The following is a 13,411-nucleotide window of genomic DNA, read 5'->3' on the forward strand; positions in this document are numbered from 1 at the left end:
TCTTTCTTTCTTTCTTTCTTTCTTTCTTTCTTTCTTTCTTTCTTTCTTTCTTCTTTCCCTTCCTCCCTTCCTTCCTTCCTTTTCTCTCTTTCTCTCTCTCTCTTTCTATTAAATAATGAAGTTGATTCCAGTAACTTATCTAGAAAAGTCTACCATAAAGAATAAAAAAGAACTGTTTTTCCATACAATTCAAAAGAACTATGTTTATAAAGTAAATAATAATGGGTTTATTAGAAGTGATCCATTTTATTTACTGTGATAAATTAGGTTCTTGGGCTCAATTCTCTTTCATTTTTCCTGAGAAAAATATTTTATTTTGTTGGGCTATATGGTTTGTTTAATACCTTACTTAATTTATTAAAATTAGCTGTGAAATATTCCTAGATTTTCTTATAAGATCTGCATGAAAACATAGCAGAAATTCACAGTTTATACTTATAATTGTGTCTTTAACTGAAATTTTTAAAATTTTAAAAACAAAGTAAACATTTCAAAAATTATTCATTTACTCAACGATTATTTATTGAGAACCAAACATGAAATTAATTGTATTTACGTGTTGGAGGAAAGCAGGATATATTATTCACGACTCCAGCCCCAAAATACTTTATCATCTCTTTTCCCTTCTCTTTCTCCATTTCTTTTTTCTTTCTTTAATTTATAATATTCTAGTATTTTGTAAAAGAGCAAATTAAATTTTCTATTTTTATCTGAATAGGCAGGCAGATAAAATATACACACAGTCTAGTTGAAAATGAGGTTTTTGTTTAAAATTTATGAATAACTAATATATTACCATGTCAAGTCTTAACTCCAGTGATGATGATGATGATAAAATTAGTGATAATTATTATTATTTAAAGATGAAAATAAAATGTCTCTTACAGCACATATTTTGTAAAATATTAATGGAACAAATAGGTCTTAATGACTATAATGTTGTTATATTTCCAAGTTTTTTGATAACTAAGAGTAGCATAAGAATGTAATATTTTTAAATGAGGGTAGGTTAAAACTGAAAACAGAAGATAATGCTGAAATATGTAGACCTTATAAAAATCCCAAAATTGTAAATTGCATTCCTTTCCAATAACCACAAGATGGTGTATTACAATTTTTAAAATACTTAATGGTTTTAATTTTGATGCAAATATTAATGCATCAAGGATATATTGCTTTTCATTTATTCAGACTTGTAAATTAAATAGGTATTTATTTTTTGATGGTTTTCACAGTATAACCTGACCATTTGGAAAGATACTCAAAATGTTTTTCTTTTCTGAATGTATCTGAAAAAGTATCTAACCAACATGTGGATTTTCTAATTGATTTTCTTTGTGCCTTAACTTTTCCCTGATTTTAAAAATATTACTACTTAAGGTTTATTCAGTAAGCAATCCAAGAAACTTCTGCACATCTTAGGCAATTAGAGCATTTGAGGTTACATGGATTTGTTTGAAAAGTCCTGTGTTCACCTTGTAAATCTTACTTATAACTGAAAAAAAGCTGCTTAATATACAGAATTTTATTTTCTCTGGTAATATATCATCTTTATGATTATACATTGGTTTTGTAAGCATGAGTTATAAATGATTGTAATAATTTTAATTTTTATAAAAATATTTTATGGCATAATTATGGTTTATTAATTTTTTGGAATTATTCATCACTTCTTACATATTTGAATATGTCCTCTTTTAAAAGGTATAAATAATTCTGCCCTCTTGATTTCCAACAAAAGTAGCAATATAATTTACATAGTTGGATCTTTTGTTTTTATCTGATATGTATATAGAAATATTTTCTTTTCCATGTAATTGAAAATGGATTTGCCTGTACAAATTGTTTCTTCTTGAACATCAGGTTGAACATGAATCTTTGAGTTTCTTGATATGAAAAACTTAATGACAAAATATCCCTTTCTTATTACTTAAGTATAAACAAAATGTAGTAAATATGTCTGAGAAATAAAAATATAAAAATTATTGCTCAGATATTGAATTTCTAAGCTATGTGTCCTGTCTTGGATACATATTTTTTGTTCTAACGTCCCTCTAAGATGATTGAAGTACATTTTAAGAACTACTTAGTATGGTTGTTTTTCAGGATATAGTCCATTGTAGTCTACATACTTGTTTGCATTATAGAACACTGGTAAATCTTATCAAAGATAATCTCTAAATAATACAATAATTTCCCATCACTGAAAACTAAAAAAAAAATTTGAGGACACATGGAATATTCTTCAGTGTATAGTTGAATAACAAATGTAAAAGGCAGTTGTAACTCACAGTAGAAGAACAAATAAATGAAACAATGCAGTCTGAGGAATAAGAAGAAAATCAGAGTGGCTTAGTTTAAACCTGCAAGACTTACTTCCCTCTGTATGACAGACTCTAGGTCCATCCACCTCACTACAAATAACTCAATTTCGTTTCTTTTTATAGCTGAGTAGTATTCCACTGTATATATGTGCCACATCTTCTTTATCCATTCATCTGTCAATGGACACTTATATATGGAATCTAAAAAAAAAAAAAGGTTATGAAGAACCTAGGGGAAGGACAGAAATAAAGAACCAGACATAGAAAATGGACTTGAGGACACGGGGAGGGGGAAAGGTAAGCTGGGATGAAGTGAGAGAGTTGCATGGACTTATATACACTACCAAATGTAAAACAGATAGCTAGTGGGAAGCAGCCGCATAGCACAGGGAGATCAGCTTGGTGCTTTGTGACCCCCTAGAGGGGTGGGACAGGGAGGGTGGGAGGGAGATGCAAGAGGGAGGGGATATGGGGATATATGTATATGTATAGCTGATTCACTTTGTTATAAAGCAGAAACTAACACACCATTGGAAAGCAACTATACTCCAATAAAGATGTTAAAAAAAAAACCCTGCAAGACTAGAGATTCTGGGTGAAAGATTATTCACAAGGAAAACACTTTTCAAAGCTGGCTGAATCTGTATTTCATGGAACCAGAAGAATGAAAAGAAGTTCTTCACAGATCCTTATGCAGAAATTGCTTCCAGAATTAGTTCTAACAGGAGTAATGCTTTGTAAAAGAAATCATTTATTGGATAAGATATAGGAATGCAAACATTGTCATAAATCGTCAGTAAAGATTTTATTCCAATATTTACATTTTCCAAATAATGCCTATTTACAAACCACAGTATATTTGTGCTTTTCATATATGGGATTTTTATTTAATATATGGAATTTTAATTTAATGTATAGAATTTTAACTGCATTTAGCTGTTCAGAAGTTAAAGTTATGAGTACTTTTTTTTTTAACATCTTTATTGGAGTATAATTGTCTTACAATGGTGTGCTAGCCTCTGCTCTACAACAAAGTGAATCAGCCATACATAAACATATGCTCCCACATCTCCTCCCTCCCACGTCTCCACCCCTTCAGGTGGTCACAAAGCACCGAGTTGATCTCCCTGTGCCACGCGGCTGCCTCCCACCAGCCATCCACTCTACGCTTGGTAGTGCATATATGTCCATGCCACTCTCTCACTCCGTCACAGCCCACCCCTCCCCTTCCCCATATCCCCTAGTCCGTTCTCTAGTAGGTCTGTGTCTTTATTCCCGTCTTGCCCCTAGGTTCTTCATGACCTTTTCTTTTTTTCTTAGATTCCATATATATGTGTTAGCATACAGTATTTGTTTTTCTCTTTCTGACTTACTTCATTCTGTATGACAGACTCTAGGTCCATCCACCTCACTACAAATAACTCAATTTCATTTCTTTTTATGGCTGAGTAATATTCCATTGTATATATGTGCCACATCTTCTTTATCCATTCATCTGTTGATGGACACTTAGGTTGCTTCCATGTCCTGGCTATTGTAAATAGAGCTGCAATGAACATTTTGGTTCATGCTGAGTACATTTTTAATATAATAAAATTTAGCTATGAAGCATTCTGATATTTAGAAGTTAAAAGTTGCAAATAAACTTTGGACAAATAGTGCATTTTGTATTGTTTTTATGTTACTGCCTTTCTCTGAGAGCAGAGTATCTCTCAATTTCCACTAATAACCTACATATGGACTAACTGGATGGGTCTTAAAAATGATTTTACATATAAATATAAAATCATACTTCAAAATGAGATGCTAATCTTCATTTTACTCACTAAATAATTGCAAGTAGTTGCAAATCAGCAAAAGGATTTTTAAGTCATTCATTTATAACTCATCCTCTTTTTATGCCCATAAATAATGTTTTAAAATAAGATTTTAGCTGATTTTCATAACTGGCTTTAGAATTTCTGAAGTGTAATATCTCATTTGAGTACGAAGTTACTCTGAGAACTATGCAAAGATTATTATCCATATTGTGCAGATGAGGATAAGTATCTCAAGTGTCAAGTGTGTTTCCCAAGGTCAAAGATGCCTAGACTAACTCTATTTACACTATATCACACTACACAAAGTGGAGGTAGAATAGTTAACTATTTTTCTTGACAGTTTTTCTCTCTGATGTTGTGTTGACAAAATGTGTGCAGTAGGAGTTTGAATTAGATAGACAGATCATGGGCTTTGATCATGAGCCCTGTATAGTCATTTCATTTTCCTGGACATTAAGCATGAGTTTTGAAATAAAAAAGACTTGGGATCATTCTTCAAGTATGTTCAACCTTGGATAAAATTACTTAACTTTTTCTATAAATCTTTTAAAATAAATAAATGAATGGGTTACAAATACACCACAAATGAAAATGTTTTGGAAATTAATCTAGTTTATATACATAGTTTTTTGCATGTGTCTGGCATATAATAAGCAGCTGTTGTTATAATATAATTATCATTTTTATTTCTAAAGCTGTGATATTTTAACTGCTGTACTTTAAAGGAAAGAGAGCTCTCCTGGAATTAAGCATTAGTTATTTGGATGTTATATACTTGGTTGAAAAATTGTTATTATTATGACTGCTAGCAAGAATATGATGATTAACACTGCTTTTTCTTAAAATTGATTTCACAGCTGTATCAACTAAAGTGGTATTGAAGCTTGTCAGACCTTATATATTGATATTTCTGGCTCAAGTAGGGAAAGTGTGAAAATGTGTAATGACGCCCTGTTTTTCTCCATCTCATTGTATTTGCAAAATGCACTATAATGATATTCAGTAACTGTTTCTGTAAGAGTTAAGGTTTCTGAGAATATTTTAATCTTTGGTTATGTTTATCATTGTAAAATAATCCAGGCTAAAGAGTAGGATGCTTTGTCATTTTATCTATTGAGAAAAAATAATTTAGCCCCATAATTTTTTTTCTGATTTATTATTTAGTGTTCAAAAAATTACCATTTATTAAGAGGAGAGTCCAGGTAGAAGCCTCAGCTGAAATTCAAATCACTGCTAATGAGGCAGGCTAATATAATAACACACTTACAGAATGGAAGTCAAGAGAATAGTGTTCCTCTTTTAGCTCGGTTACCAGTTATATGCATACCTGTCTGACTGCACAGCTTATCTAAATAATATAATTCTTTTAAAAGAGAGCTGCTCTAAAACTGAATGTCAAGATCAAAGTTGCTATATAAATATATTTTTGACATGAGTGTCTTAACTAGTCATTTTTCATCTCTCATTGCTTCACTGTTACATTCATATAGCCTTAGATAAATTCATACTTCTGATGTATAGCATTAGCTATTTGATATTTTTAAAAGACTGCCAATTAAAGAGTACAAATCAAAAGGAACGGGCCATGTTAAATGACATTTATCTTCCTCATTCAATGCACCAACATTTATATAAAATATTGCATATTACATCAAATATACTTTTTATTTCCTTTTAGTTATTATTTAGTTAATTTAATTATTATCTAATGTGGAATAATTTTCTGCAGGGATTAATTACAGTGACTGTTTGAACTTGTCTCTACTACATGTGATCTGGAATTCTTGGTCAAATGGCCTACAGCGTCAGAAATTAATTAGAAAATGTCTGAGAATGAACGAGGTATCCGTAATCAGTTAAATAATTTAAATGACAAACAAAACAAAACAGTTTGGTTGATATACGCTAGTACATATTAGGACATTGCACCACAAAATCTGTTAGAAGCAGCTTAAAGATGTTTTAATAGGGCTTCAAATAGAAACTGTATGCAAAAATGGTTGGAAATTATTCTGAATGAATATTGGAATATCATTTAGTTAATTTTATACCATCAAAGAATAGGACAGCAAGATGTATAAAACAGTTTCCTCCTTAAAAAATATATACTAAATAGAGAGCTGATAGTAGCATGTAATATTTATGATTATTTCTCTTTCAATTGATAAATGACTATATATTCAACATGAAAGTGATGAGCTTCAAAGTTAAAAAAATTAAACTGGTTATTTTTCATCAGTGGCTGTTCTTTTAAAAAAAGACACTGCTAAATATAAAGGTTTTAACTTAAAAATGAAATTTAAATATATCAGTGTTCAACATGGAGCATGTTTACAACTAGATTTCTAATATTAAAACAATTTATGTACTTCTCAAAGTGCTGTCACATCATGTTATCATATAAACATATCTATAAATTAGAAACTTAAGCTATTAAGAATAAATTATTCTATTACACCAAGAATGATATTCTTGAGAACATTTATCTGCAGACTATTTATGTGTTTTCTTATACTTAAAATTAAAAAAGAAAATAGCTTGTTTAAAAGGCAATGTATATATAGCCAAATTCATATTTTTAAGATTTCCAGACCTTCATTGTTTCAATTAGAGATGTGTAAATACAGGTTGCCTCATTAAATATAGTGAATTTTATAATGAGTTTAATAATTTAAATGCAATTATACATGCTAACAGCTCAAAGATTTAAATTTTCATTTTCAGGAATCTTCTATTTGGTTAGTGCCACCCTACCATCCAGACACTGTTTAGTAAACTTTTGAAACTTACTAAAAGAGGTTTTTAATAATGGTTAGTATCTTTGCACCTTTCTTTTTTCTTTTTGTAGTCTGTTATATTGTGCAGAAACATTTTTGTTGTTGTTTTCACCCTAAGAAACTTTATTTAATGACACAATTCGTGTGTTTCTATCTCTAAGAAGTAATTTGAAAAGCATGGTGGTTTTCTTTCTCTCCCTCCCTCCCTTCCTTCCTTCCTCTCTCTCCCTCTCTCTCTTTTATTCTTTCTTCTTCCCCTTCTCCCTCCTCCTCATCTTCTTTCTTCTTCATTATAACCCAGGAAATTTCCTGTCAAGCGCATTTGGGTTTTTCAAAACCTTATTTCATAGTTCAGTAAAAAAGACATTTAAAAAATTCTGATCATGATATGAAGTAGGAAAGATAATTTGTCTCTATCAAATGACAACAAGTTAGAACTTTAAAAATCAGACAGTAATTTTTTGGCAACATACAACACAGGGAAACAACTATATTTCACAATCATCTCTACAGTTTCAACTTTAGATTCTTACATAGATCAAGATATGGAATTTACATTCTAAAGCTTTAAAAAGAGAAAAGAATATGTATTTGCCCTAATGCCACAAGTGAACTGTACTTTATGGTATCATTAATTTTTAAAATTTGTCATGTTGATTCCAAACTCTTGCTCAAATCTAAAGGTTTTCATAGTTTTGTGAAGGATTAGAAATATTATACAGGTGAGAAAAGAACCTATTGTCTTATGGTGACTTTATTAGAACCTAAGATAAAACTATTTTTTAGGTAAACTTACATTGATAGATCAAAAAAGAACTGGCAAAATTCAGCTTATTCAGAGAAAAAATTAACAAAAGTGATGAATGACATTATATAATCAAGGCTACTGATTGCTTAAAGGTTTCTTGATTAAAATTTTCACTTTCTAATGGCTTTGTAAAATAGAGAAAGCCTAAAATAGTAATGGTGGGGTTACATGTTTATAATTTTCATAGCTTCTAAATTTGTAAATATTATTTACTTAAGATAAGTTTAAATTATAAAAGATAAAAGTATTGTGATCTTTGGGGCAGGGATTTTACCTATGTTTTATGTTAATCAGCATTATAAAATTTACATTACATAAAATTGCTTAAAAGAGTTTAAATGTCTTTATTTGTAGTCTGAAGTTAAGTATAGGATACTAATACAGTTTACTTTTTAACTTACTGGAAATAAAATTGAGTCATTTCATAGCTGAATGGGTATGTATATTTATAAGATTTTTTTTTCTAAGAAAATCAGTTGTTTAGATCACTGTCTTACTATGGACAAAACAATATTTCTATTCTATCACTTTTTTAAATTAGTATAATCAAAATGTCTAAAAATTCAGCTTGCCAAAGACAGTGTTATAAATTATTTAACATTTAGAAAATTTATGTGTTTTAAATGAAGGCTTATTTCAAACAATTCAGCATTAGCCATGTCCTATAACATTTTAAAGTGTCGATGGCATCAAGTTCTGACCTTGTTACATTACCTAATCAATTATTCTGTTAAATGTTTCAACAGAGAACCAAGACTAAGTTACCTCAAGACTATGTATTCCTCCCTCTTTTGGAGTCAGATTTTTCCATTTCTACAGTGTTGTCATCATCACCATCTTCATCATCATTATCATCATGTTCTTAATAAGTACATCTAATAGTAGGTATTAAGCAACAAGGAACACTGTGTCCCTATACTGGCTGTCAGGTGTCATATAGATCCTTTAATAGAAGTAGAATTCATGGATTTCGGAACTGTATTATTTAACACATAATAAATAACGCATAGAAATAACTCCATAGTTAATGGGGAATTCATGTGTAGCACATAATCATCTCCCATTACAAGTACTAATAAATTAATATTTTTACTAATTTAATGTTATTAAAGCTTTATCTGATTAATTAGATCACTTGTACACAACGCATTTTACTAAGCTTCTGAAGAAAAACCTTTTTAAGCTTTTTTTAAGCAATTGAATTAGAAACGTTAAAAAATAATTAAAATGTTAGGGTCATGTATGGCTATTGTTAATTCAGTCGACATTTAAAGAACATGTGTGTACAAGTCAGTGCCATGAGCACTTAATCTCTGCTCTTTACAATTCAGTGAGAGGGATGCATACACCTAGAGGCCAGACAGAGAAATATGATAATGAATGAAAAATACTGAATTGAGTGAAAATAATGAGCCTGATCAATTGGAAAGTGATTCCTGAATAAGTTAAAATTTGAGTCATGTCTGGAGGTAAGGGATAAAGCTGGATTGATGTGAAAGATGAAGGAACTCTGCTAGGAGCAAGGAGAAGCAAAGTAGAAAAAACTTGGAGGTCCAAAGAGAAGAGAGTGTGTAGAGAAAAAAGGAAAAGGTTGGGGGGAGAGATGAGGTAGAGCTGACTCAGAGAGGTCATGATAGAAAAAAGAGGAGAATTGGATTTCACCTGTTTCTTGGACAAACAAAATACTATTAATAACCGGTGTTTAAAACAGTAGATTATCTGATAATGGCGAGCTTTTTGAGAATGGCCTAGACATAGAGGTGGGAAGATCACTAAGGAAACTGTTCAAGAATCCATAAAAGAAAAATGAGAATATAGCCAGGAATGTACAAGAAGTTATTAGGGCAGTGTCAAAATCACAAAATTTGGTATCAGAATATCTTGCTGGAGGTGTAGGTGTGAGCTGCAGAAAGTGACTTATCTTTTCTCTGAATCCGTTTTCTCTGTTGTACAGATGCCCACCTTAATTCAGTATTAGTTTGTGTCACAGAGGTGATGTATACAAAGTATTTTTTTTAAATATAAGGCATGTATATGGTATTAAATATTTTTATCCTGTATTATTTTGGAATTAGCCTGAGCTGATAAACAACAAAGAAGCAATACCAAAAGCAAAAAACTAAGTCTTCACATGTATATTTAATTAGGTTTATTTCATTATGTTTCCATATCACTTTTTGGAATTTTGTAAATTTTTCATACTTGTCCACATTTTTAGTTGTTGTCCACATTTTTAGTTCTTGCACAGAAAGAGTCTAAGTCTTAGACCATCTGAATGTCAACAACAATGTGAAACTGGTTCATGAATCTGATTTATATGTACCTAACACACGTATCTCAATTAGCTGGGGAGGGAGACTAACAAATTTTTGTTTCACGTTTTGACTCTGTAATAGGAATTTGAGGAGTGTGTAATAATGAGCCCCAGATATACAGAATTTCTGGCAAATCTATTGCCAATAAAACAGGAATTTAGAAAAAAATTACGTATAGGGTCATTTTTTTCTTCATGGAATAAATTATTTATCAGCTCTCAGTTATCAAGCTGATGGTGACAAAGAAGTTAATATGTGTGCATGGATTTTTAATGTGATACAATGTCATTTCATGATTAGCTCATACGTGTTTGTAATCATCATCGATAGTTTTACAGGCAGAATCACAAAATGATACAATGAATAGCAGAAATTATTTTCCATATTTTATGTCTAAATGTGTGAGTACTATTGTTGTTCTGTTATGAAATGCACGATGAAGAATCCACGTTTAAAGAAAATTTTCATATCTCATGTTGTGATCTAAAAACCAATTCATTCTTTTCTAATATTTTAAAATAGCAAAAATGGATTTCTGGTAACCAATTTGTGTATATGTGCTTATATTTAAATTTTAAGGTCGATTTATATCTTATAATGTTAATTTTATATCTGAAAATCTTATTCAACATATATGTAATGTATGCATTCCTAGTTGGCAGTTCACTTCACTATCAGGTGGAGATTTTCTTTAAACTTGCCCACTCTGATAAAATATTTTAATTATCATGATTTGTATGTTAAAATTGTAATAATTTGTTATAATTTTCATAATGGAGTTTTTCAAAACTTCAAATCTGCTATGTTGACAAGTCTTTGAGAATGATTTTAATATTGTTTCAGGACCGTTGCCATTGATCTGTTTTGTAATATTTTGTTTTCTGCGTTATTCTGTAGAGGTCCTTCTGTAGTGCCATGGTAGAGGAATTGAGGATGTCCCTGAAGTGCCAGCGTCGGTTAAAACACAAGCCACAGGCCCCAGTTATTGTGAAAACAGAAGAAGTTATCAACATGCACACATTTAACGACAGAAGGTTGCCAGGTAAAGAAACCATGGCATAAAGCTGGGAGGCCAAACACCCAAGCACAAACTGTCGTCTGTTTTTCCAAACAATTTAGCGAGAATGTTTCCTGTGGAAATATGCAACCTGTGCAAAATAAAATGAGTTACCTCATGCCGCTGTGTCTATGAACTAGAGACTCTGTGATCTAAGCAGTTGCAGTGATCAGACTTGAGTTACAGGCATCATGGAGAACCAAGTTACACGGGGTTAAACTGTTTATCATGGGTTCCTCCCTTCTTCTGAGTGAATGTTACATACGCATTTGTGGCTGGTTTCAAATGCAGTTCAGTAAGAAATTACAGGTTCCTTTTGAGGCCCAACTGTTGCCAGGAGATGGAGCATAATTGCCCCAAGGGTAACGAGGTAAAAAAATGATTAAGAATAAAAATACTTGGAATCAGCAAAAACTGTAGTGTTGCAAGAAACAATACAGTCTTCTGAACATCCAGATAAGAGGGTAGTGATGTTACTAGCCCCCAACTACTCAGTATAACGATCATCTGAATTGACAATACGTGTTTATAAGATGTGATAAAAATGTAATGCAAAACAAATCTGACTTTCATGGCAAGTGGAATATGAAGCAGATCTTCATCAGTGTTTTTCTTTCTTTCTTTTTGTTTTTTCGACAGTCTGTGTCACTGATTGAGATAGAAATGTCAATTACCAAGGAAATAATGTTTTCTCTTATATTCACCATGGCAGGAGATTTAACATGTAACTCTATCAAATCCCTACCTATTCCCCAGACACCCTTTCCCCACTCCCGCACCGAGAAAAAAAACAACAGTTGGTTCAGAGATTCTGAATCAAAAAGGATGATGTTTTGCAATCTTTGTCTTAAGTTGTAAAAGAGGGCTGAGTGTTGATAGTTCTGTGGAAGACTGAAGCTTTCATTCTAACATTCAGATATGTTAATCCAAACCCTCCTTCCTGCTATAAATGAACTTGATGGAGCCTGGGCAGATCTCAGTGAAAGGATAAAGGGGACTGGTCATCTAAAGAAAAGTACGTGTGGTGAACTTTGACGTGGACTGCATTTATCAATACAGTCACAATGTTAAATGAACAAAATTCTTGAGCAGTTTTTTTCAAAAAAATGTTCAGGTTTATTTGTGGAAATGCAAGATTTCTATGAAAATAGTTTTTGTATGGAAATTTTTGTAATACTTTTTATCAACAAAATAAGAACATGCGTTCCTGTCAGGGGTGTGATGTCAAGCATGAATGGTAGTGCGTGTGCACCACCAACGTTTGGTGAAAACTATTTTTATCAAGAAAAAAAGGAATCATAGAAGAGAAATATTTTCAAGTTAGATAATATAAAAGCTAGGTGCACTACCACCACTGCTTACCATGCCACACCCCTGGTTTCCACGAGGCTGATAACATACTGTAACGAACAATTGTGTGTAAAATGGTAAAAGACACAGAACTCTTGACAACATTGTGATAACAGTTGAGTGCACACAGTTTGCTGTTTGAATCCAATGCACAAAATTTAAAAAAATCATTAAAATTATGTCCATTTTACTTTCATCTTTGACTTTCATTTTTCTCTTGTATGGGTAAAGGAATACACAATATGCTCCTTGCATGAAGGGAAGTATACTTCCTGAATACTTCCAGGTCATCAAGGATGGCCACTTCCCAACTACCTGGAGAAAAGAAGAAAAAAGCTCAGGCCATGAGCTATTCAGATGTAAGAAAAGCTGGACTGGGATATGAAATGTAATCTTCAGGCTTAGTGCAGTTCAAATGAGAAAACTAGCAGTTCTAGAGGCTATAGTCATGATCTTACCTCTTCTGTGAGTGGATACTGACTATGTCAATAGGGTTGTGTAAGACTGTATAGTGACTGCTGATATTATATTTGAAGTTCAACTGATGTCCAATTTAAGAATTAATTGTGCATTGATAATATAATTCAATGAAGGGAGAGGAAAAGATAGGCTCAATATCAACAATAAGTTTAAAAAAAAACACAAAAAACTTCATTCTGTCCCAAAATTTAACTTTAGGGAGTTATATAAGTCACTATTACAAATCTGAGCATTGTTTTTTTTTGTTTTTTTTTTTTTTTTAGTGGTAAATAACCTCAAATAACATAGCTTATAAAAATGTTTAGATTTTGATCAATATTAAGCTTTTCCTCAATCAGATTCTAATCAGATTTTAAAGAAATTCTAAATGCAGTTCTTCATTATATTAAACAACCTTAATAATTGGCAGAAAATGACAACTTTAATTATTTTTAAATAGTCAGGAAATAACTATTTAGATCTTTGGTATGATTTGATAAT

At 31.4% G+C, this 13,411-nt stretch overlaps 1 protein-coding gene across 5 annotated transcripts in view; it reads left to right on the forward strand.

Annotated features, from left to right (window-relative positions):
• GRIK2 (glutamate ionotropic receptor kainate type subunit 2) overlaps nucleotides 1-11,471 on the forward strand; it is a 630,583-nt gene extending 619,112 nt beyond the window's left edge. For 2 of the 5 annotated variants that reach the window (XM_029223766.1, XM_029223763.1), the window contains 2 exons: nucleotides 8,476-8,610; nucleotides 10,942-11,106. In XM_029223766.1, the coding sequence (XP_029079599.1) occupies nucleotides 8,476-8,595 (120 nt within the window). In that variant the 3' untranslated portion in view covers nucleotides 8,596-8,610; nucleotides 10,942-11,106. Of the gene's footprint in view, nucleotides 1-6,868; nucleotides 6,956-8,475; nucleotides 8,611-10,941 lie in introns of all 5 variants that reach the window. The other 3 variants (XM_029223765.1, XM_029223767.1, XM_029223762.1) reach the window with 2 other exon arrangements.
• The last annotated feature ends 1,940 nt before the right edge of the window (nucleotides 11,472-13,411 follow it).

The sequence above is a fragment of the Monodon monoceros genome, unplaced genomic scaffold (assembly GCF_005190385.1).
Source record: "Monodon monoceros isolate NGI ecotype Baffin Bay Population unplaced genomic scaffold, NGI_Narwhal_1 Super_Scaffold_15, whole genome shotgun sequence".
Taxonomy (NCBI): domain Eukaryota; kingdom Metazoa; phylum Chordata; class Mammalia; order Artiodactyla; family Monodontidae; genus Monodon; species Monodon monoceros.